At 38.8% G+C, this 26,251-nt stretch overlaps 1 protein-coding gene across 1 annotated transcript; it reads right to left on the bottom strand.

Moving 5' to 3' along the window:
* Positions 1–5,256: 5,256 nt before the first annotated feature.
* LOC104481056 (tyrosine-protein kinase TXK) lies at positions 5,257–26,022 on the bottom strand. Its single transcript, XM_010122144.2, has 15 exons — positions 25,934–26,022; positions 20,640–20,697; positions 20,305–20,401; positions 18,963–19,168; positions 17,589–17,654; positions 16,820–16,874; positions 15,926–16,005; positions 14,423–14,550; positions 13,135–13,209; positions 12,403–12,574; positions 11,480–11,696; positions 10,453–10,517; positions 8,260–8,378; positions 7,648–7,805; positions 5,257–6,334 (listed from the first exon to the last, which is right to left on the bottom strand). The coding sequence occupies exons 1-15, from the start codon at positions 25,995–25,997 to the stop codon at positions 6,266–6,268; spliced, it is 1,629 nt and encodes a 542-aa protein (XP_010120446.2). The 5' UTR covers positions 25,998–26,022; the 3' UTR covers positions 5,257–6,265.
* Between the last annotated feature and the right edge of the window lie 229 nt (positions 26,023–26,251).

Genomic DNA, 26,251 nt, shown 5'->3' with positions numbered 1-26,251 from the left:
CTTGTCCTTTTTTTATGCAGCATCTCCTATTGGTGAATTTTAGTAGAAAAGAATGGTCTTTGTAAGCTATGTTTACAAAATGCAATTGTCCTGTCATGATAAAAGATAATCCTTGCTGAAGTGGCAAGTGCTCTGCTATTACCTTCGTGATGGCCTTAATACTTCAGGCTTGCTTTATATTTTGTAATTTATTGCCAAGCAAATTTGTAGTCTACCTGAAGGATATTCATTGGAGGTACAATATGAAGAAAATAGTGTTTAAGGCTTTTAGCTTTTAATATAAAATTTTATGCAAGTTTTTTTTTCATTTTTGATGACTTACCAATGAATCTCAAATAGAAGTAACCAAAAATATATGAATGTGGTTCTTGATAATCATTCTCCTTCAAAATCCATTTTTTAACAGCAAAGTCTTAGCTTTTCTGCCTTAAGAGTCCTGAATGGATTGCAAATCCCTGGATGTGCATGTACCTTTTTATTTAAAAACTATGAGCAAGTCACATTTTAAGAAAAAGCAAATTCATTAGAGGCTTGAACACAGTTGTTGTTGGCTTTAAAAATAAAGGCTTAAAAGATAAAAGGATAAATTATTCAAAGGTGGAAGAAAACCAAAATATACATTTAAGAATTTCCACTCTATTTTATACTACTTTGAGGTTTAAGAAGGGGTTTTACTTATTTCTGCACTTCTTCCTAATATTGCCATCTATTCATCAAAACTCATTTAAGCTTTTCCAATTTTTTTCTCATTTTCTCGAAAGGTATCACTGATTCTTAATAGCAAACCAGTCCTGTTATTTTATATTCCATTATAAATGCAAAATCCATTTTCCAGTCTGTGCACTATTTCTAAAAATATTAGGTAACTGAAGGGCTGTAAACAAGGAGTGCGAAACATCAAAACATCTTTTGTTTTAGTTTGTCCTTTTCATCTTCTGTAAAAATGACTATTCACCTCTATTAGATCTTTTAGCTATTAATATACCGTAGGCCTTGAAGATTAGTATCATCTCTACCTCAGTGTGCTCCTCAGTTGTGGTTGCTGATCTTTATCTCACAAAAGCGGCCTACACCGTCCATGGTTTACTCATTACAGTCCTCTTTGTTGCCAGTTCACGAGCAAGAAAGTAGCTTCAGCAGTCAGATGTGTGGGTCGTGATGAGTTCATCAGAAAGGTTGCGTTTCCAATTCTTGGGTTTTTAAGTGGGAGTCCAGAACCTTTGCCAGAGGATGCTAGTATTTCAGCAGTTAAAAATGGATTTTCATCATTTGAGATTTACATGTCAAGCAGAACCTCCTCTTGAAGCAGGCTGTATATTCTCTAACATGAAGAGAGTGTAGTAGAAGAGGACACTTTGGATGGATAACGAATTGTTCCACAAAAGAAAGATCATAATTTAGCTATAAGAATGAAAATTTCGCTAAGTACTTTCTTTTTGAAAGACATTCATGAAACATCTCACTTGTTAATGATTTTTAATGATGCTTTAGAACCTGACAAAAACTAAGAAGTAACACTAACTTAAAATTATTTCTAGATTACAAGCACCTTTTTTTTTTTTAACTTGGATAGGTCTGTAGTTGACATATCTACAGGAAGAGGAAGAAACTGTATCCATCACTTGGACCTTATTTCTAAACCCTCATTTTTACAATGAAGAGCATATCTGAAAAATGTGATACTGAAAAGGGTGTCCGTTTCTTCTGCTCACAGTGCTTTATAACAGATTGCAGGTAATCTTGCTGATGTAAAGAGAAGGCCAGATGTCGTCATTTGGCGATGAGTATTCAGGTTATCACCTGAAGAGAGATCCTTTTGCATAGCTGGTGGACCCTTTATTTGCTTATACAGTCATCACTGTGGTGTGACCAAATGGGTTATTTGTCAACCAACTAGTCTAGTTCTTGAATGGATGTGTGTTGGCATTTTTTTAAGCTCTGTAGTAATACTTTCTTGGAGAAGGGTCTGGACTCTTTTTATACCAAGTCTGGGCTCTTTTTATACCAAGTCCCGGCAGTCAAATAACTTGTACCAAGCAAAAATTCTGTATTTTCTACTGGACCTGCATATTTGCTTTTATACATAAGCAACCCCTACTTATTTTCTTACAATGTCAGAAAACCAAAGTTAATGCTTATTTTCATGGTGTACAGAAGTCTGTCATGTTAAGAAGTAAATTATTGATTATCTTTTTGTATTAAAAAATTTTCTATAAGCGATGTTATTTTTGAAAATGTTCTAATTTAGTTATTAATTTGGAATAATTTTAATTTTTAGTGAAGTATGCTAATACTTCTCTTGTAATAAATTATTCATGGATTATGTACTAAACAATCTGTGTTTTTTAAATAAGGGATTAAAAGGAGTGTAATTCATATTTCTGGCAAGCATTTAAATGCTGATAGATCCAAAGTGTATAGTCTTGGTTTTAGCAGCTGGTCCTGTACACATGTAAGTGGATTCTAGATGAAGAAGGTCACTGGTGTTCTGTAGAAAGCATCAGCAAGGAACATTTAATGCTGATGATTAGTAGTGAACAAAAATAATGGGCAAGTGAAAATGCCTTCCCTTCTAAAGCAGTGAAGAAAACCCAAAGCTGATGTATTAGGGATCTCTTTCTCATGGCGAGTCTCAGTGGAGAGCGTTTCAGTGAGTTGTCAGGTTTTCCAGGCAGTGAAATGAAGGATATTATCTAAAGTAATTTGAAGTGTTTTGGAAAGTAGGGGGAATGGTTAAGAACTAGAAAAAAGAAAACCTCAGAGGCAATATATTGCTCACTAAATTATGGCTTTTAAATGCTGATACAAAACAAATCTTGGCAGCTACTCGTTACTACCATACCTCAGGACAAATTAATGGGCAATTAAATTCATTACGTAGCTGTGCTGAATAATGTAGGTAGGTCAAGAAGACTTGAATAGTTTAAATAATCTGCAGGGAATTTGGAAGGAAGTACATAGGTTATTAGTTTTTATAGAAACCTGTTCTACCATCTTCCTTTACCTGCCTTTCCAGCCACGCTTAAATAGCCGTGCTACAAAAAAATTTTATCCTAAGGAGTACTGATTCAAAACGTCACCCTCTCTACTCATCACGGTTGCATCCTGGTACTTTATGGAGAATTATATACTCCTAGCAAATGCCGTTCTCTTACTGTTTAAATTCCAGCAAAACAAAACTGGCAAGTGTGTTAGAAAGTACTCTTTTAGCAGAGCATAGCTGACTCCTTTCTGGCGGGTTTTGAAGAGGTGCTGAGGTTCAGAATAGGATGGGGAAGTTGAGCGGGAACTAGGCTGGTGGCATGTGAGGGAGGAACGGTGCTTGGTGGGGTGCGTTAGTGGGGCTGCAAGGCCTCTCTACTTGTGAAACTTCTTAAGAGGGGTAAAACAAGTTGGTCTGAACACCAAATGGCACTGGAGATCATAGAACCACAGAATCATAGAATCTTAAGGTTGGAAGATACCTCCAAGATCATGAAGTCCAACTGTCAACCTAACATCACCATGCCTACTAATGTAATAATGAGATAAACGCCACCTGACTCATACACAGAAGTAATTGATCTCCATTGCTTGTCAGGAATACTCTTGACGAGGGTAGTAATTTCATTTTCTGAAAATACATTGCACTTTGTCAACAGTGGAGCTTTTTAATAGAAAAGAGAGATAACCTAAGTGGCTGGGGCACAGAAGCTAGGAATGCTGCCTTTTCCCCCATAGTACTGACTTGCAAGTTTTCTGATGTTTGATCAGGAAACACCAACTGAATTTGTACATATGCTGACCACTCATACAGCCTTTCACTGTGTGTTTGCTGTATGAGGGTGGTATGGTCTTCCCTAACCTTTACTGCTCTTCCAGGTCCCTCTTTTATCACACAGAGACTTTTAAAAAGGCAGCTAGCAGACATCCATGTGCCCACATATGCCTCTATCTGTTCAGTGACATGGATGGCATTCACTGTTCACCTACTGTAAGTATTTTCATTTTTGCCTGTTTGAATATGATGAGAGGTTGAGCTAAGCTCAGAGACACCATCAGGCCTAAGGTGGCCTACTTAGTCTTTGTTTGTGGGTGTAGCTGTTCTGGTAGGTAAATACGCTGTAAATACCTGACCTTTGTCACCTTTCTTGTTGCTGATTAATCACTAGTTTAACTGACTCTGAAGCACGTTCTAGCACTTTTTCATTTGTTTACTGTCAGCCTGATGACAGCAGCTGTTAAATTTATCTGTCAGCAAGTTAATAACAGCCTGCTTATCATTTTCCCAAAGCAGACTACAGAAAGATTATATTGAGAAGTTGAAGGCTTGGTTGGCAAGCATTATTGGCGCTGTGTATTGGACCAAAATGTTTCAAGGATGGATGCATATTCACTGTGGAACAACTCAGTGAAACGAGCATGAGCAGGGTGCTTTGAGTACATAAACCTCCTGGAGCTTTTTATTGCAGGGTACTGTAGTGTATTACATATTAACTTGCAGTAATAAATGTGGCAAAACCAGTTTAACAAGAGCTATTAAAAAAGATGCCTCATACATTATTCAAAGTCCCCATGTACTTTTATATTGCAGAGACGTTTGAATTTTGCATTTGTAGCGTATCGTATGCTGAAAAGCCTTGTACTCCTGTGGCCTGGGCATAAGGCTGTGGTGAGCTCAACGTGTGGCGCTGTGTTTCATAGATCTGTATTTAGTTATAGCTCTGATAAAGAACTGAATGCTCATAAATGAGTCATACATAAAAGTAAACAGTTACATCAGTTGTTGGCAATTCTTCCAGCAGATTATATGAAACAACAGGGATATAATACTTCACTTGAAGCCGAAATGCCTTGAAAGTGTCTTTGAAGGTACTCCCAATTGTTCAAACAGTAGGATTAAGAACTTCCTTTCCAAGGGATGATCACTATCAAAATACTATTGCAGTAAAGGTGAGTGATTAATGCCAGGAATGGATGTGACCCAAAGATGACATCCTCTTCTGGAAATTCAAAACTTGGGATGATTGATGTATTTCATTTTATTGTTGCAGTTATTTTTTAAACTTGAGCAGGAAAAATTAAGTTGTGCAGAACTCAATCATTCTTCAACTACTGAGTTTTAAGTATGTTGTCTACAAAGTTCTATAAAATGAAATATTATGTATTTACCTATAAATAATTCACAACGCAATCACATATTTTTTAAAAAACTATTTATTTGTAATGGTTGACTTTATTCTATATGAATCAATTATTAACTTAATTTGCCTTTTCTGTAATATATTTGTATCAACCAAAATTAAGATTTAAGATTAAAAGTGAATAATAACATTAACAAGTAGGGTTAGAAACATTGTCCATGTCAGATGTCACAGGATCCATCTGAGCTAGACTAATTCATAGTACTTTGTTTTACTGTCAGGTTCCAGCTTTCACTTGTCTGTCAGCCATTCTGGGCACTTGCAAGGGGAGGACTAAGGCAAGTGTGGATGTTTCAGTAGGCAGCAGCAGGGAGGAGTGGGAGATAATACTGGGAAATTCAGGGAGAGGTTTGGATAACATAATCCTTACTTCTCCTTCTTTTGCACAGAATTGGTGGAGAAGACACCTTGACTTGTGATGCAGGCTTAAAATGTTTCAGGGATGCTCAGTCTTTCCAGCTGTTCAGATGTGACTTGGGAGCTGCTAAGTGATGACTGCTCCCTTTGCTCCTTTTGCCCGCCTTTATCCACAGCAGTGGGTATGGGCACACAGCTGGGTGCTGCTCTGGCAGTTGGCAGTTTGCTGCCCCTTCTGAAACGCTGCTCCATTTCTTCAGTGCTGGATGCTTTGCAGCAAAAGGGCTTCCCTTTAAAGGTGACCTAGCTAGAGCTTTATCAGAAGTTCTTGAATAATTTTTGCTGCTGCCAATCAATATTCCCCAGTGCATGAGTCATACTAAGTACCAAATAATTTAATAATATTATAAGAATTAATATTATAAGAATTAGCGTAGCTCTGACCAAAAGAATAAATAAGAAGGCAAATAAGGTGAGTAAGCTTGGTTACTTCTTTCCAGACAGATTTTTCTCCCTAATTATGAAAACAAAGCTTTGAGAGTCCCGAGCCAATCTCCTGAGGTATCTTTCTCAAATAAGCCTGAATGGCTACTTCAATACGTAGGATGCTGCTACGGCAGTTTAGGTGGAGACTGCTGTAAAAGGCTGAGGTTTTCTGTATCAGGTGCATTATTGACATGCTTAATGCTAACCTTTCAATAAATACATTCATGTAAAATCTCCAGTTATCCCATCTCTGTTATATCTGTGAGGGTCTCTAATAACTCTGCAAAAGTAGGACGTCCTTCAGGTTTCTGAAAAGAAAAAGCAGAGGATAAATTTATATTAGCAGATTGATGAATTATAGTACCAGACTTCAGAAGTACATATGAGCTACCACTTAAAAATTACATTTTGTTTTATTAATACAGAAGAAAAGATTAAGTTTATCATTTGAGGGGAAAAAAAATCGTCTATTCTTCATGACACCAGCAGCGTGAGCACAGCCACTTTTCCAAGCGTTCCTAAAATTTCTTTATTTCAATTCTGGACCAGAATTCCTATAGGATTTCTCCCCTGCAACAGGTCACTGGAAAGCACTACCTCTCAGGAAACCATAATACTCAAGAATGTTTCTCAGGCTGTTGAAAAAGGATCTTTACTGTTGTATCATTTGATATTGCAGCTCAGCATGGAACGAACTCCTGGGTGATGGCAAACAGGAGAAAAGAGAACGTCTTCCCTGTCCTCTCTGTTGGTTGCTGTTCTGATAAATGTTTGCAGTAAGCAAGCAAGCTAGAAGGAGTTCAGATTTCAGTCTCTTGAACTTTTTTTACTAAAAAGTCTAAAAATTTCATATAGAGTTAAAAGACAGGCAAGAAAGGAGAGGTAGCATAAAGGAGACAATGGTAGCAACAAGATTCCCCAGCTACTCTCAGCATTTCCCTCCCTATTTACATGAAAGTGTTGCACACAAAGCTCTTCTCAAAGTACTTTTTATCTAAAATTAAAGATTCATTTCCTGTAGACACGAGAGAAGCAGGGACCTTAAGGGATTACTCAGATGAAGAAGTTGATAAAAATCAATATTTTGATACCAAAATGGAAAGAAATGGGGAAAGAACATCAAGTACTAAATCAGAGTGGAGAGGGTGAAAGAGGTGCAGCCTAAGAGCTGCAGTGATGTACAGAGATACTAATGTACATCTGAAAAATTGAGTTTAAAAGCCACATTTAGTGGGCATACCCACTTTGTATATGAATGTGTTAAGGTTACCATTCAGAGCAGAGCTAGAGAAAGCTACACATGATACGGTGGTCTGGAAAAGGTATTACATTTGATGCAGTAGAGAAGCGAGACAAGAGTGGCATATTCAAAACCAGGGATGGTCTAGACCTATTGTACTGATGACATGCTTTATATTTATTAGATGCAACAGTCAAAAGAAACAGAGGCTTGTAAACCTAGGTATGATTTGTGAAAAGCATAGTGAGAGATACTCAGGATGCCATAGATGTGAAATAAAGATGTAATCTTTAATTTTAATTTTTTAAGATTGCTTTTAGATCCACATTACAAATAAATACTAAAGTAAAACAGTATCACAGGAAAAAAAGGGCAACAAACCTCGTGCCAGCAGCTGTACATGACTTTGTACATAGTATGTGATGCCAAATGTGGTCGATAAAGTCGGTTACCATGAGAAATCTCCCGGACAACTTCAGAGTTTGACTTGCTTTCAAAAGGCATTTTGCCTTCTGTGAAAACTTCCCACATCAGTACACCTAGAAGTGAATAAAAATATTTAGGACAGAACAAAAACCCCAAACCCACAAGGCATTTAGCAACATTAGAAGCACAAAACCCACTCTTGAATTTTTGTGTATTGCATGAAAACATGTGCGGTGTGAGCTGAATAAAGGCAGACTACGAAGAACATTTTCAGCTGACACAATTCCGCTCTGTTTTAAGTGAGCTAAGATGGTGGTCCATGAAACTGAGAGGAATATACATTCGGCTAATGGAGGCATACCAAGAACGCACATTTCAGTCAAAATCTAATATTTAGGCACGGAGTCTTTCTGTTAAAACCATACTCCTCCAATATAGGCAAGATGTGAAAAATGGGAAGGATTCAAGCTTAAGATAGGTAGTATCAGTAAAAAGTTACACTTTCTTAAATGACATCAGTAGTTTTAGGGAAGCAGGGTATGTTGCGCATTAACCTAATCGACTCACCAAATGACCAGACATCTGATTTGCTGCTATATTTTTTGAAATGAAAAACTTCAGGAGATGACCATTTGACTGGAAACTTGGCACCTGAAGAGCTGATATATTCGTCATCAATGACATACCTAAAGAATAACAGGAAACAGCATATATTTTCCTGATAGTTAAATGGCAAGCAGTTCTGGCAACATTTCCACAGATGGCTTATAATTCCATAAAAATACAGTGTCAATTTAGAAACAAAGAAATGGCATAACTAATTTAATATAAAATGCACACAGATACCCACACTGGAAGCTACGCACTTAAAGAAATCTCTGTTTAAATTAATGATTTGAATTGTTCATGAAAATTATGTTGGAATAAAATATTTCAATACACTCATAGTGATAGGAAAGATCCCTACGCCATGGGCAGGAAAACCATCAGCAATAAATAATTCCCGAGGAGTCCACTTTTTCAACCACTTGTTGTACTCAACACTACTGGCAGAGGGCTACACTTTGTAACTGATGGGTGGAATCAACTGCCAAGCCTCATGGATGTAATTTCTGGCATGTTGTTACAGAAGCAACACAGAAAGAAATGTTCATCACATACAAGGCAACAGCTTGTGCAGGTGCATTGGAAAAGTAGTTTTCTTTGCCCAAACTTATAGAAGCAGATCTCCTCGTTAAGATGAAATTACATGCCTGATGTAGGCATCTATAGGGCAATGTTTTAAAAGGCTATTAGACTGATCCCTACCTACATACAAGCTCTGTGCACATTTTCCCAATACTAATGTTACTGAGCAGATGACAGATGTGCACTACACAACATTTGTTCTCAAGGAAGACACCTTTTAAAGCACCTCTTTAGAGGTGCTTTAAAGAGAAATAATCTCTTTGTCTCCCTTTCTTATTTTGCTACAGGTGTAGAAAGAGTAGAGGTTATTGGATAAGGAGCATATGAAATAACAGTACAAAATAACCACTAGTGGCAGTTGTGTGAGCTCTGAATACTAAGACTGTGATCCCATCACTGCTCCATGGTCTCCCTGGGAGAGTGAGTGCCTGTCCTGGACCCACACCACTGGTCTCCACTTTTTGGCAGCAGTAAGTCATTCAGGTCCTTTATTCTCAGACTGGTCCCCCACAGCCTATTGGTCTCTTACTGTGTCTTCTGGTGCATTTGGATGTTCAGACCCCTGACACTGACCTTACCCTTCTGGGGAGCAGTACAACCAGTGAGCACTGGCATGGTGTAGGACAGCTTTTAGAAAAAACAGTATTTAGTTATGAACTGCTGGGGTGTTGTAATCCTTAGGTTAGAAATAGGAGGCAAAACTTAAAGGAATGTTAAGCAGCATGGCAGTGATGATCTAATGACTCGCAGGCGCGAGGTGAGTGTCACCACCACCTCCTGCTCAGAGCCACATAAGACCTTTCAAGCTTGTCTGCCTCCAAAATGAGCCAATTCAGTCTACTAATCCAGCAGAAAAAAAAAACCAGTCAGTAAAACACAGAAGTGGAGAGCTTTGTGCTGGGCTTGCAAGGGGAAAGAAGGAAGGAGTGAGCCAACGCCTTTGGTTTGCAATAAGTCATTCGGTCAGCTCAGCTATAAAACACAGCGCATCCTCAGGGGGAAGTCTGTGACGGCAGAGCTACATTTCTCTGGCCCGTGCCTGTCAGAGAGGCGTTTTGCTCTCTTTCTCAATGTTTGGCTGGTCCTCTCATTAAGCAGAAAAACCACTTCCCTGCAACAGCAGCGCACATCACACTTCCTGCCCGCCTCGCCAGTCCTCCCTGCCTCCTGCCTGACCTACTCAGCCACTGCCACCTCTAAAGGTCAGCGCCAGTGCCCGGATCTGTCCCTAGGGACTTCCTGTCCTCCTCACTGCTCAGAAAAGCTGGGGAACTTGTTTCTTCAAGCTTCTGGCAGCCCTGTGTGCGCTGGGCGTTTCTCTGTCCATGAACAGCTTCTGAAGTTTACCAGGTGCTTCATTTACCTGTCTTGCACTCGCCAATAGCAAGAGGAGGACACAACATCCAGTTCGCGGTACAACAGTTAAACAACGTTATAATTTCCATCAGAGTTCAAAAACTGACCACAGTGGGATTCCCCAAATCAATGAAACAAGCAATGAGGTTAACTCAAAGTCATGCTGCAGCTGACTGAGAAAAGGCACTCACTCAGCCCACATCAACGGCCTCGTACCTCGCCATGCCGAAGTCGGATACTTTAACGATGTGCTCAGCATTGACCAAACAGTTTCTTGCAGCCTGGGAAAAATAAGAGAAACATATCTGAAATCTGTGCTGAAGCTTTTTAATAAAAATACAACAGCTGATTATTTTTTGTTTAACTCATACTGTTTACATTCTAAAAGGAGATAAGCGTCTTGCTTGAAAATACAAGTGAATTTATGGCTCTGAGTCAGTGAATATATTCTGTTACTGTGCAGTTACACAACCATAGCATATATCAACTGAAGTGCTTGTAGTATGCGTTGCAATACTTTTACATATTCCTGTATGGGGAAAGAAATTTTAGGCTGCAGAGCCTAGTTATCCAAGCAGTTATTTCCTGATCACTAGCATTAAGACACTCAATGTGAATTTAAAAAAATGTTTGGTGACTTTTTTGTTACAGAAATCTGGAATTCCTTGGAAATTTTCAGGATTTTACATTTCTTCAGGCAGCTAGGTAGGAGAGCAGGAAGATTTCCTTTCTGCTTCCAGATACGAGCATTGAATACAAAGCAGAGAGTAAGGAAACAAGGTTTTGTTCCTATGGTTCCCTGGGTATGAGGGGAAGGGCAGAAAAGCCACCTAGATACCCCAGCATCAAGGTAAGCAGCAGGGAGCAGAAAAAAAATGTGGACAGAAAAAGACTTTATTTAAAAAAAAAAATCCTCATTGTTGCTGACCTTTTGCATTGCTGTGATTTTGGTTGTGCTGTGATCACTGTGTGATCACAACATTGGGATGTCCTAACACCAGCCTGCTCCATACTAATATCTCAATTTTCTCTGACTTCTTTGAATTATCAAGTAGTTTTCCCAGCTGTTCACAGACAAAAGAACAGCTGAAAAGTTTTGATTTACAGGCAGGAAAACACTATTGGCTTATTAGATCCTCCAGGTCTGAAGTCTTACAGGACACATTAGTGTCCCATAAAATGCAGTGGTATGTTCTATACTCCCAATATTTACAAAGAATTTCAGAAATTCTATTGTACTTACTAAATCACGGTGAATAAAGCTATTTCTTTCCAGGTATTCCATCCCTTGACACACATCCTGGCATATGCTCAGCAGCGTGTCTCTGCCGAGTTTCCCTCGCCTTTGCCGAAGGTAATTGAGCAGGCAGCCGTTTTCCATGAATTCAGTCACAACGTAGAGAGGCTTGTGGTGTGTGCACACTCCATAAAGCTGGACCAGCTTTGGATGGGAGAGTTTCCTGTTTAAAATCGCATTTTAGACAGGCTTGCATTTCTCCTTGGCAGGTAACCAGACCTTTGATTCTCATTATGGTTTTGAAAAATACTTTCAGTACTTGATAAACAAATCAATTCAACTGACCTCAGAGTTGTCCCACTAACACATTTCTGCCTCCAATTTCCTCTCAAAAGTGCACTCTTTGAATTAATAATTAGTCATCAGTTATATAAATACAGTGAATGCAAAGGTTGATTTAGATGATGTCAAATGGAAAGCTCTAGTTATGCCTGGCTTTCAGGCAGGGGACAGGACCCTGCAAGGGTTCTTCTTTTCTGGGCTATACCAAGACCTGGTCTGAATGCTTCCCTAAGTTACAAATTTAGCCGAAATGGTAATATAGTTTCTCAAAAGTTTTTGTTAGGTATGAGCTCTCCCAGTGGTCCTAGAGGCACTGGATTATGAATAAAGGAATAGTTGTAGGAGCACATTTATTTATCAGCACATTTACTCCCCATTGAGCTCCACAGTACAAAGCAGTGCATGCTCTGAAGAGTCTGGAGATGGGCACAGTGAGCATCTTTGTCAGTCCAATTCCAACCTTCATATCAGCCTTTCTGTCTTGCACATCCACCATTCCCATCAAACTGGTTTGTCTCTTTGTTCTAAATGGGATTAGATTATATTTATTTCTTGATCATCTCAATGTCAGTAGCTTTTGTACTTACATCATCACTTTGGCCTCCTCGATGAAATCATCTTCAGACATTGCACCTTCATTGATTGTTTTGATGGCAACCTTGATATTTGCTTTCCATTTACCCAGCTGAACGACTCCAAACTGCCCACGCCCAAGTTCTTTCATGAACGTCAGCTCAGATGGGTTTAATTCCCACTCCTCTATAAAAGCAACCCAGTATGTTACAACATTCACAGGGAAGATATACAATTTTGGAGGTTCCTATAATCAGCCAGTTGATATGAACTTCCTGATCTATGTACATGAAGCTGGCATTTATTGCATGTTTTCTAATACTGTATAAGATTTCATTGTTATTTATAAAACTTGCAGAACTGACAAGGAAAATCTTCCCCATAAATAATGGTCATTTCCATATCCTAAGCATTTCAATAAATCAAATAGCCTTTGAAAAGCTATTCAATGTATATTTGAGTCTTAGGCCTGCTTAGAAAAGTCCAGAAAGCTCTGAAATGCATTGGTGGCTGTAACAGAAACACAACAGTCGCTGAACAGAAGGACTTGGGTCGGCTGTGTCATTTGGTACTGACACCTTCAGAGGAAATGAGTGTCTGTTTCTGGTGAATATGTAGAAGTTTATGTGTTTTTTATTACTGAGAAATTTCACAGATACAACTTAATTATTAGCTGGGTGAATGTGATCTAAATTCTTGCCTAGGTAGATACCTAAATCTCCACCAAAAGATGATAAAAAATTTACCGTAACTGAATTCTGCTGTTGCTGGTGAAGGACATCCAGCTGATCCAACTGGATGTCGGAGACGAGTGATAAGACCTGTAGGGGACAAAGCAACAACATTCTGTTGACCAATTACTCCATTTTAAAGTATGCTATATCATACCTCTTCTCAAACAAAAATATTTGGAATTTGATGTACATTTCTTATTTCTTGAAGTTACTTTTCCTTGCAGCTTGTTTGGATAAAACACTACAGTGAGAAGAAATGGAGGAAGACTATTCTACAGGGCTCTGACTACAAAAATGCCTATACTTTCATACAACCAGAAGTGATACTCTTGCTTGCTTGTAACAATGTTAGTGACCTTAAATAAATGAGTGCTGCAATACTATACCACCCACCTAAGCTGTCTCTTCCAGCATGATTTCTCAGGATTGTTTCCCATTGCAAGAAATACTTTTTTGTCTGCCATTCATTTTCTTTGAATTCATGAGACAGCAGTACCAGTGAGTACATCCCTTGCCAAGAACTCCCTGCATTCATTCATCCTTCCCACTGTTCTTTCAGGTCCTTTTCTGCTTCTTGTGTTTCCTACAATCCTCTTCCCTCCAGCAAAAGGCTCTGTCCATTCCCGTTATCTTCCTTCCTCAATAGTGCCAGGAATCTGTGTGTTTTCCCATCTCCACTCATTCAGGGTAAAAATATCTTAAACTGTATTAAACTGATGGGCAGAACCAGGGTGAAGGGCATTTTTTAATGCCAAAAATTGTAAAAGGCTGCTGTCAGCCAACAATTAGAGGTGGCTAACTCTGGTGGGCTGCAAACCAGTGTTAGAGAGTCCTTATGCTCCCTAATTCTGCCTTGGCTTGTTTGTGGGGTGGGATTTTTTTCCAAAATCAGTAGAATGCTGTCTGCTGATGCACAGCATAGCTCCTGCTTTTCTTAAGTTGCATACATCTCAGTCCTTGTTGTAGACAAGGAATGAATTATGATCAAATTTCATACAAGTCCCATTCAGTCAAACATGAACCAAGAGAATACAGAGCAGGTAAATACATTAGGCTTCTAGCTTTGTAAAATTCATTTAATAGATGTAGATGAGTTTGGTAGTTTCACTTCCCCCATGGTATATGCACACTACAGCTGTGACTTCGGCAGAAAGGATCGTGGCATTTTTTAATTAACTAGCAATGGAAAATCTTATGTCTCTTTTTATGAGGCAAGTATTAGAGGAAGAGTGATTTCCAATCTCTCAAAGTCTGAGGAGCTTCAAATAATCAGTTGTAGAAACTTGACAGCTTGCATTACCTGCAGCATTGTGTTGATGATACTCAATGAGTTCAGGAACAGATGAAAAGAGGTATTTTTCTGCTACATAATATTGTCCCAAGTCATTTTTCTTGATTTGATAATGCCAAATATCTCCACTATGACTTCTGAAATCAACAAAGGATGATAATTTTCAGGAAAAAAAATAATTTATACTATAAATCAGATTAAATTTCACTTTGAAAGAAAGCACAGAAAAATCTGAAAACTTAGGGTACAATTCTCAACTTAAAATAGCTGTGTGTAGCTGCGATAGTGTTTCAGGAAAAGAAAAAGACTCCTTGAGTGGATCTGTTTCCCAGCTTTGGGAGATATTGCGCATTGTTTTTTATTGCACAAGTGTTGTTGCATCCATAAGAAACAACTATAGCATTTAACAGATGTTCCTCCTAATTCAGCACTTGTTTGAATCTAAGCTTTTAAAATCAAAATGCTCTTCATTACCTGGGTTTCCCCCCCAAAATTAAAAACATATTCATATATACTGTCAGATTACATATTCTGTTCAAAAGGCTCCTCATTGGAGCTTTTATTTGATACATTTACTTTTCCATATTTCTCCACATTATCTGTCTTTCTTGCTTTCTGTACATTTTGCTGCCCATCTACTCCTGCTTTCGGGGAGATTCAAAATGAAGGTTAGGTTTGCATTTCAGGCTGCAGGTGGTTGCTGATGGTTGCTACCCTACTGCAAACGTGAGCCTGTGCCCAGCACAGGGGGTGGCAGGGAGAGCTCACCCCACCTTTCTGAGCAGGGGAGGGAGAAAGGAAGAGAGTGGTGGTAGCGGTGATGCCTTTTCCTTGCTCTTCTCAAATCTGGCTTGCTCTAAGAGATAGAGAAGAAAGCAGACGCCGCTGATGTGGAAAGATGTGGGAGGCCTGAGGGAGGAGGGTATAAGGCAGCTGATGAAGGGCTAAGTCAGTGCTGTAGATGATTGCTACTGATGTGGGGGAAAAGTGAGTCCTGTGGCAGTCCTCTGACAAAAGAAGGAAGACTGCACAGTGAGGAGGTGAGGTGATTTTAGGAGAAAAACAGGAGAAGTTTGGGAGCAGCAGAGTCTGGGATTAATTTACAGTGCCTGCAGAGAAGGGAGGAAGTTCGGTACAGGGGGCGAAAGCTGTGGCAGTGTGGTGTGGCAGCCATGGCACTTCATGTAGAAAGACAGGCAAGAAGATGCTAATGTAAGGTCTTACTGCCTGCATTACATGGATGGGATGCACAGCTTTCACAGCAGATTATTTGAGGATTTCAATGACTGCATTTAATCTTGTCTTCACAGGACATTTGCACCCTGACTCCCAGATCCACTGCCCGCCATCAACATTTCTGCACATGGGGTAATTAACTCTGCATGGACAGTACCCCAGTGGTTCCCTGCTCCTGTGCACTGCGTGTCCAACCTACCCACTTATCCCAAGGAGTTTTGGGGAATCTCTTCCATCACCTCTTGATTCAAACCCTAACCATTCAGATCAACTCACCCTTTAGCTTGTGAATACATGGACAGCGTAAGAAGTCCTTGTTGGCTTGAATCTCTGACAAGAAATGCACCTTCTTTGGACTGAAAAGAAATCCAAGTAGAGTTATTTTCTGCTTTTGAGCTTGAATAATTCTCCCTTGAGACAGGACTTGCAGCTGATTACCAAATTCTGTGGAACACCCATGACTAGTTGGGAGGGGGATAAAGCAGTGAAGAACAGAAGCTGATAGCCAGGTAGATAGCAGAGCAAAATTAACCAAGGGAAAATACTAAGTGCCAGGCAATTTCTGCAAGTTAAATAATTTAGGTGAATTATACTCTTCAATGTGAAGTAGTGAAAAGGCTTTGATTTATTAAAAAAAATCAAATTGTACAAATCACTAGAATAAAATTCTGTAAAACAGTTCTGTCTGAGGTGTTCTTCTCTGCTCTGTCTTGCCCAAGTCCTATGTTAGACCTTGAGCAAAGACCTAATGAGTTTAACTGAGTTAGACACTTTGGTAACTGATAGGGGATAAAACATGGTATGGATTGTTTGCTCTATACAGAAGGAAGACACAGGGGTTTTGTTAAGCTCTGCTAACCTTGCTAACTTACTTACTCCATGGATTTCAGTCTTCAATGTTTCATACAAAAGACAAGCACAGTAAACCACATGTAATTCGATTTATCTAGTGTGGAAAATCTACACAGAATTTGCTGGGGCTACAACTTAAAACTCTGTGAAGTCTGGATAGTCTGCACTGTACGCTTGCCCCAGAAAGCCTTTTTATTTTAAAGTACTCTCTCTCTACTGCATACCAAACAGATTTGGATTTGACTGTGGTAACGCTCTTGATGCCTCTACTGGTAGATCTTTCTAGATATCATTAGCTGTTGGTATAAGCTGAGTTACCTTCTGGCGCAAAAGAAGTTCTGCCTGGCTTCTATTTGTGCTTTTGCAGTACCACCTGCAACAAGGAGATAACCTATCCTTTAATTTCAGCCAGTAAAAATTAATGTTTGCTCTGTTTCCCGAAAGTAATCCATCTTAATAGTTGCACTATTCCCAGTCAAAAAAAACCCCCACAAATAGAACTGTGGTCCGTATAAGCATCTCATAATTTCAAATGACTTTATTAGACCACTGTAAGCATTACAACTCTTTTCCCCGCTAACTGTGATTAAATACGAGCTCAAATGAAAGAAAACCCAGGAAACAGTTATGCCAAACTGTGATTAAATTTACAGTCCTGCTCACTGCATCAAGCCTCTCTTCTCTAAAATTTTGCAGAATTTTACTCTTCTCTCCAGTAAATTAGGTTAAAGTAATTGAAATTAGCTTCTAGTCAATTAATTACATGTTCACAACAGGAAAAGATCAAAATATAGAACCATTATGTAGTGAGCCTATAGGAATGGGAAACATCTGGATTTTGACATTCTGATTTATGCAAAAGAAAGTTCTTGAAGTACTCAGTGTTTGTAACTTCATGTTACACTCTCTAAGCAAGCAGTTCCAAATCAAAATCGTTACTTCATTCTAGTAATGTTTTATAACAAAAACATTTGAGCTTTCAATAAACATCTGTTCATGTCTAATAAAGACTGAAGAATCAAGTGCTGAAATGTATCACTCCATTTTTAGAAAAGAAAGCACAATTATCAATTTCAAGGGTACTTACTCATATGTTTCTAAATTACTTTTCTTGTTCTCTGTAACATAGTTGCTGGGAATTAGACCTTCATTCCTGAAATGACATATTGAGGATATTAGGAAAAATTTATTCACTGAAAGAGTTATCAACCACTGGAACTGGCTTCCCAGGGAAGTGGTTGAGTCACCATCCCTGGAGGTATTTAAAAGACGTGTAGATATGGCACTTAGGGACATGGTTTAGTGGTACTTGGTAGTGTTAAGTTCACACTTGGGCTTGATGATCTTAAAGGTCTTTTCCAATGTAAATGGTTCTGTGATTCTAGGATTCTGTTATAGTATGGTGTAAAATATTAATAGGATTAAGGTAAGCATCTTCCTTTTGTTGAATTATAAAGGTTACTTACACCATTGGCTATGTCATTAGATACTGAATCCCAGTGTGGGAACTGAATAGAAGTCTGAGTCCTGTCATTCCAGGCACAGTCTTTCTGCCCCACAATTGTGGATGGCTACTGAAATGAATGAGTCAGCTGGGAAAGGATATTTATAGAGTGCAGAGAGCAATGTGTTAATGAAAATTTTGAAGTCCAATTGCAAGAAAATTTAGGAAAAAAAATGACATTTCTTCAGAATCAGAAGTCACTCTCTTCATTTCTGATCTTGTAACTATATAAAGCTTTTTGGTTTAAGTGTAAAGTATATGAAGTGTAAATCGTGTGCTTGCATGTATATACAAAATAATAATCCAGTGGACTCTCACTACAAATATGAGTTGAGAAAAAGCATTTAAAAGTACTTTAAAGGAAGAATCTGAATAAAAAGGAGACAGTTATTATATAGCATATAACCATTCCCAGCATGACACTACAGGATACACTGAAGAAAATGCAAAGGAGAAAGGGGAACGACATGAAACAAATATAAATGTGGAAAGGATCCTAACTGAGAGTTATCTAGCTCTCTAAGACATCCAGGAATTTTGGATCAGGGATTTTGTTTCAGGCAGATGTCTGAATAATCTCTATGGCCTTTATGAATTGTTTCCACATATACCCTGCATTGTGAAGCACCTGAAGTATGGCAAGCTGGATTTGCACATGACTCAGAGCCTAGTGATTCACATGGTCTTCAAATACCCTTATGTTGCTCAGGAAATTGCTGAGTCTAGGACTTAAGTCTGAATTCCCAAAAGATTCTAGCTTCCTCATCCATTTCTGGGGTGCCAAACACTGCTGAAAGTCTTCCCAGTCAATCCATGTGCCTTGTACATAGCTGAACACTTTCAAACCTGCCCCTAAATTGTGGCATGTCTTGTTCTATCTGCCTGCTTTCACAGGGGTTGTTTTAGTTTTTTTTTCTTTCTGTGTAGGGAGACTGAAATAGATGCTCGCTCTCTTACCCATGTTGGTCTCTTGCTTTCCACCAGTGGGGATCATACTGTTCGAGGATGATGTATTCTTCTGACTTCTTGAGTGGTAAATCCGAGGGTCCTCTAGCAGAAAAGTCATAGAGTGCAATAACTCTGGGGTTTTTTGTGTAGTCTTCCAAGGCCTCGATAGGTAGAGGAGGTAACGGCTTGTTCTTGAACTGCAATTGCCTCTTACGCTAGCAAAAAAAAAATTCATAAATAGTCCTTTCTCCCTAATATTGCTTGCTTAATTCCTCTGCTATTCTGCTGTCTCAGTAGCTAAAAGGAAATCACTGTGGTCATTACGTCCCCTTGTAAAGCACTATCACCTCATCACTTGTCAAGCAAGAGAAGAGGAGGCTCCTGGAGAAGAGGAGACTCTGGGGAGACCTTATAGTGGTCTTCTAGTACCTCAAGGGGGCCTACAAGAAAGATGGGGAGAGGCTGTTCAGTACGGCCCGTTGTGATAGGACAAGGGGTAATGGTTTTAAAATAGAGGGGGGTAGATTTAGATTGGACATTAGGAAAAAAATTTTATAATGCGAGTTGTAGAGCACTGGAACAGGTTGCCCAGAGAGGTGGTGGATACCCCATCCCTGGAAAAGTTCAAGGCCAGGTCAGATGAGGCTCTGAGCAACCTGATCTAGTTGGGGATGTCCCTGCTCCTTGCAGAGGGGTTGGACTAGATGACCTTTGAAGGTCCCTTCCAACTCTAACCATTCTATGATCCTATAAGCATCGAGACTTACATTTGAGTAGTTTTGTGTAGAAGCCAAAATTACAATGGAAAAAGTAGTGAATAATAAACAAGCCATCTACCTAATCATGGTGACTTCCACATAGTATGAATGCTGAGACAGCTGTAGTGTCTGGACATTTGGTCATTTATCTGAGGGATAACACAGAAGGCACTGCAGACTTTCTTAGCAAATCTGCAGGAAGATAATAATTTTCTTTTGCATCAAGTTAGGTTCTAACTTTGCACTTGGTTATGAAGCTCAGATTATTCAACTTAGATCTAGTAAAACTGAGGTGGATGCTTCACATGCCAGCTGACCAACAGGGCAGTTCCACCCTTCCCACCTCCATCACCCAAACCCAGAAGTGGGAGAAGAAACCACCTTTTCCCTGACAGAGACCTTGGTGAACCTCGCTATGACCTTGTATTTACATCAGTATGAATCTTCAGATACCTTTACTCTATAATTGTTATGCAGTGCAGCACTTTACATGCTCAAGGGTTAGTTACTTCTCTGCTTGTTCTGGTACTGAGCCACCATATGGCATATCCCCTCAATTCTCTCTTTTCACCTTTCGCCAAAACGTTATGTACCTTGCAGTACCAAGTAGATTCATACGCAGCATCTGGTTGTGAGGCTGAGTACATCAGGCCAGTGTCAGAGTCCAAGTTCATTTCTGTTCTCATCGCTCTGATTTTGAAAAAAAAATGAAGCATTTGAGTGAATACATATCTGTAAATATTCACATAAAAATATTCATTCATGAATATATATGCCTTCCTTTATATTAGGGATATGTAGGGGTAGAGCTTCTTTAAACTTTTGTACCAGTAGCAGTTCTACTGAAAATAGAGGGATTTTTTAAAGTCCTTTATCTGTAGATACTTTGATCATCCTAGTTGCTGAAAAGCTTAAGCATTTCACATACCTTTTTTGCACTGTGCAGCAACAGCAGCAGCAGCAGAAAACAGACTGGATGGTGTGATCTGCGAACAAGAACATTTCCCATATTGGCAGTGTTCCTCTTTGTTTGTTTACAAAACTTACAGAATGAAGGATTACTGTATGTGCTTAGACTCATTATTAGCTCTGTCTTGCTGTGAAATACCTAGCAAATTATTAAGGCTCAATTTGCATCCACCAAAAACAGCAGACCTTTCCTGTCACTCCATCTATTTGCTCCCACTGTCTCCCTTACAATGTCTTAGCAGTTATGAGGCTGTGTGATGAGTTAAATCAGCTCACTAAATCAGAAAGAAAAATAAGACCTTGTCAGGCAGATCAGTACCAATCTGACTGATCACACCACCCCGTGCAGCATCATCAGGGACGGGAGCTGGAGAACTGTCCTGTTCAGCAATTACGTAATTTTTAGATCATTCAAGCGAAACACAAAATCATGCTTGTATGTCAAGCTTTTTCATATTGTGCGGTTTATTAAGGGACAGATGGTACATTCAATTCTTTGAATTAATACTGATTTTCCTGTTAAAGTTGCAGTCATTAATATAATATATGCATTAGTCCAGGTTTAAATGCTACCAAAGATGTGCTTTACACTTATGTACCAAGTGGTTGATAATCCTGAGAAAAACACATTGGACATCATCACATACATCATACATTTACAGATAAATCAATCTAGTATATCTTGTATGAGCAGCAAGGAGGATACGGTATTAAATAGGTCAGAAGACATTAAGAGGATTTGAACGAGGTAAACAAATGGTTGACATCCGCTCTGGTCCACTTCTACTCAGGCTGAGACCTACTTTCCCCAGTTTGCATTCCCACAACAGTTTAAGCCAAGCTATGGCAGCTACCGTCCTGGCCCTCTCCCTCTGCACTGCTGCTCATCTCCTCTCCAACGGAGCGAGACAGGATGCTAAACCAGTGGGGAATCACTCTTTGCTGGCTCGGCTCCCTGAACCACCTCACCATCATGCATCGCTGGCGGGCAGGTGGGAGGGCGGCAGCACCAGCAAGCCGGGCTCAGGCTCTTGGGTGCTATGTGCGCTCTCTTAGGAAGCATGAGAGCTAGGTATGCAGAGACAAGGCTCCAGTCATATTCAGTGGAACTGACAGAAAATAAACTTTATATCCCACTCCAATGAGTCCTGAGTTTTCTCTTCAGAGATCATAGTACAAAAAGAGGCCTCAAAAAGTTATTTGAAATAGAATAGCTGAGGTCTTGGTGTTTTTTATTGTTTTATCTTTCACAAGGTATGTCCTCCCAGCAGTGTCTTCCACTTTATTTTTTTTTCTCTCATGGTGTTTTTGGCTTGTTTATGCTAACAACTTAATCCAGCCTAGAATAAATAGGATGTCCCTTCTGGTGTTCTGTAAGACTTTTTGCTAATTGTCTGTTATCAACATTTCAGCCAAGTGTGCTGACAGTATGCATCCTAGCACTCAAAACATTAAGCAACCTTACTACACAATGAAAATGTAATTATTTTTCTCTAAGAAGGTACCTAATTTAGCAAATCTTGCAGTAATAAAAGAAGGGAGTATGTCAGATGTCAGAAAGATAACACCAAAACTAGTTCTTAGCTGGAAGAGGAAGAGCATTTATCTTGAAAGTCGTGGGGCAATTTCCCTTAGACTGTTGCATCCTGTGATGAATCTTTCGCGTGGGAAGCTGGCAAGCCTACATCAATCAGAAGACATTATCAACTGTTTGATAAAAGTTTCCACTGACAGCTGTGCGAAAGGCAGCAAGTACAAATACCCAAGCCAGCTGACACTGACAATTTTCTTTAAAGAAACCAGGCTGAAAAGATATGGCCAATGCAATTTATTTGCTGCATAATTTCCCAGTGTACATTGAACTGTCCCTCAGCTGTTTAAAATTATAGTGGATTAAGTTTGCCTGAACATGATTGTTTTACTACAGGGTTGAGATTATTAATGTTTTAGGTAAGAAAAGCTTGGAATGAAAATAACTTTTAAAAAGTCATGTGGGAATTATCAATGGTTTATTACCACTGCTTTTTTATTCCCGCAAAAAAACCCATAAATTCAAGAGTAAAGGAGCATCACAGTGTTAGAGAGTGTCTCTAAAGCAGCCTTACTTAGTGCCTTGTAAGCATATTGCATGACAGTGTGGTCTTGTAGGTATTGGCTTTTGAGGAAGTTATGGCAATTTCTTTAGAAAAAGAGTTGTTTAAAATTACAAGTTACTTACCAAACCTTCCCAAATATCTTCCTTGGGAAGGAATTGTGTTTGATCACTGACCTAGACAGTGTTAGGTTCCCATTTCTTTTTATAATCGCTTCTGTGCTTCATAAACAGTGAACACCCTGGGTGAAAAAATTCTTGGGTTTCTTTTACTTCAGCCAGTGCTATGAAGTTTATTCGATATTTATAAAGAATTTAGTGATGTGCAAAAAAGGAATATGACATTTGAAAGCTTGTCTACTACTTCTGATTAAACCATCTAGTCTAATTCAATAGATATTTCTCATTAGAGAAATACAACACTTACCAGAAATACTTCAGGAGCAGCACTGCAGAGTTTCAAAGTGATGTAAGAATGATCTTATAATAAGATTTTAAAGACTTGGCCATTAGCACGAAAGCAAGGGGTTCAGACTGATGTTATGAACATGTAATTCTGTCTTGCTTTTCTTTATGAGCCCAGCAATTTTAATAAATTTATAGCGTACGCCTAGGATTCCTTTTTGCCTTCAATCAGTTTCACACTTGCTCTGTTAATGGATGCTTTTCATGTTCAACCCCCCCTTTGCTGTGCTAAAGGCAATTAGCAATAAATGAATGTACGTGATGTTTCTTAAAATATCCCAAGCATATATGATATAAATATCTAGTCTCCTGTGGTGTCCGTAGAACCATAGAAAAGATATAGGTCAAAGCTTTAATTACAGTGCTTCCTGGGACATGTGCCTCATTTGGTGAGCAATCTTTCCAAGCCTAGAATGTCTAACCAATTAAAGATGACAAAATACGACCAAGTTCTGCAGATGAAAAATGAAGGCTCAGATTAAACTAAGGCCATGGGTCAGATTAGCCCATGCTGAACTGAATTGCTGGGTCCTGAGGAGCACAAACTTTGCACAGTTCTGCAAAGTTTGCTTCTTATCATTCTCCTTATCAGAGTATTTCAAGTGTCAAATCACATCAGATATTTATCATCCTAAAGAGGAGGATTTCCAGCTCTTTCAAAACAAACTTGTCTTTATACACATCTGTTCAGCCTTATTGCTTCTGAAATTCTTTTGTCCATGCATTACTCCTAGAGCTCAGTAGAAATTAATAAAAGCATAAATTATAACAGTGCAAACTGTTAATTTCTGTTTGGAAATTCGTCAGGTCTGCTGGGAAACATTATCAAGGAATACAGAGAGAGAAAGGCCTTCATTTCTGTGGAGCTAAGTCCTGCTTTATTTAAATTGAATTAAGTCAGGAAGTTTTGACCTGATGGATTGGAATTTCAGCATCTCAAGCAAAGACCTACATATTGATCTATGCATTTTACATCCTCCCTAGCCACTAGTAAGCTCCTTGCACAACACTTTCTCCCCTTGATTAAAATGATAATTTTTTTTAGTTCATAAAGCACTACAGAAAGGCCCAAAGCTACTCTGTGATGCTGTTTTAGAAAGACTTGGCCAACACTCCAAATGGTGAAAGCTTTGATACACCGAACGAATAATTTGATTGAACTGGCTCACATCTTGACCTTTAGCTAGCGGCCGAGGAAGGCATTTACAGCGAGGCCTGCCTCCAAGTGCCACAGCAATGCTCGCAGTGGTGCTACAGGAAGCCATCACTTCCTGCCTGAAGCTTCTCACAGCTACACACACCCTCCTGTGACTCGCGTCTTCCTTCCTTTCTCTCTTCTCCTATGCAACAGCCGTCAGACAAACTAAGAAATAATAGTAATTTTTTAAATGTTGCACTTTACTGCAAAAATTTAAAAAAGCTGTATTTTAAAATGCAAATAAGAATTTGAAAACAGATTCTTAGAATTTACTCACTGTTTTAAATATTTCTTCTTGATCTTCCTTTCTGCTACACCCTACTCAAATACTGAAATAAATTGAACTATTTATCTGATTTCCTTCAATTTTGGACAAGGACCTTTTCTTAAGCAAAACACTCTGGATTTATCAAAGAGTTATTAGAGTTACATATGTATTAGCAGGCCTTGACCCCCTGGTCCCTAACTCAAGTAACCACTGAAGAGTTCATAAATTAAAAATTAAGCAGTGATGGTTATCAGTGAGCATTGTGCTTCAGAAGGAAATCACATTTTAAATTCCATATTTTGAAGAGAACAGAGACACTAGTAAGATGTACCATAGTATGACAGACTGCTTAGACAGGATACAGAAAGAAATATAGGCCAACAGAAAGAATTATCCCATAATTTTAAACAATAAATTATTTGTTGAAGTCTGTTAAAATAAAGTGCTTATAGACCTCATTATTTTCAGGCCCCACTTCTCTATTTCTTACATAAACAAAAATATTTCCAAAACTTCCAGAAAAAGTGGTCAAATCTTGCTTCTTTTAAATCCACAGGAAGGAAGGTTTCTCCAGCATCCACAGCCCCACTCTAGACCTCTCAGCCCACATTTCCCTGAGTTCTATCAAAGCATAAGCTACAAAAATACATTTGACTTTGATCCTTCAGGTAAGTCATCATGGAGCAATTCAAGTCAGTAACTTATAACCTAAGTTTAAATCAAACAGGATGAGTATTTGAGCTGTTGAGTCTAGAATTTACTGAATCTTCCTTCTCCAGTTGTGTAGAGAATTTAGTTTCTCCAGTTTCTGATGAAAGTTTGCAACATCAAAGTTCAGCCAATTCTACAAATAATTTAACACAGGAACAAAAAGTGTAGCCCATTTCATTACTCATGTCTTTTTCTTTCTGGAAATTACTAAATTAGGAGGAGACATTTGTTTTTAAAACAGTGTCTATGGTGTACACGCTCTTAAGGACAGCATGTACGAATATCTCCCTACCTGTATGGAAAAGTAGTTGCTTTGCTGAATACATCGTACAATGGATTCATATTTTCACAGTAACTATGAAAGTCAAGACAAGCAGCCTGAACAGAAATCACCTGAGCAGCGCAAAAGCAAGCTGGTTGGTATTCTTACAGCAATAATTAAATAGCTCATTTGCTAAGTACACTTCTGCTGCACAAAACAGAACTGTAAGATGAAAATACGTGGCCCAGTTTACTTACAGGTAGAAAGAATCATATCTGGTTGTCCGCTTATATTCAAATGAAAATGCAAACTTCTCTTCATCAGTTGTGCCAGTGAAACAGCCCTAGCTGAGCACTTCGCTCCGATATGAAAGATGGTAAACCACAAATACTACTTGACCCCGCCTACTGACTTCTTTAAAAAAAAAAAAAGCCTCAAACAGACTAATCTCACATCTGTTTTTTAAAAAAAAAAAAGTGTCTGCTTTCTAGTATCAAACCCATTTTACAGAAAAAAAAATCAAACTGTAATCAGTAGTGCTAAGTATTTCTTTAAAAAAAAAGGTAAAAAAATAA

Source organism: Chlamydotis macqueenii, chromosome 4, assembly GCF_036417535.1.
Source record: "Chlamydotis macqueenii isolate bChlMac1 chromosome 4, bChlMac1.mat, whole genome shotgun sequence".
NCBI classification, from domain to species: Eukaryota; Metazoa; Chordata; class Aves; order Otidiformes; family Otididae; genus Chlamydotis; species Chlamydotis macqueenii.
The sequence above is the reverse complement of the archived record's forward strand: the minus strand, read 5'-3'. Positions and strand labels throughout refer to the sequence as shown.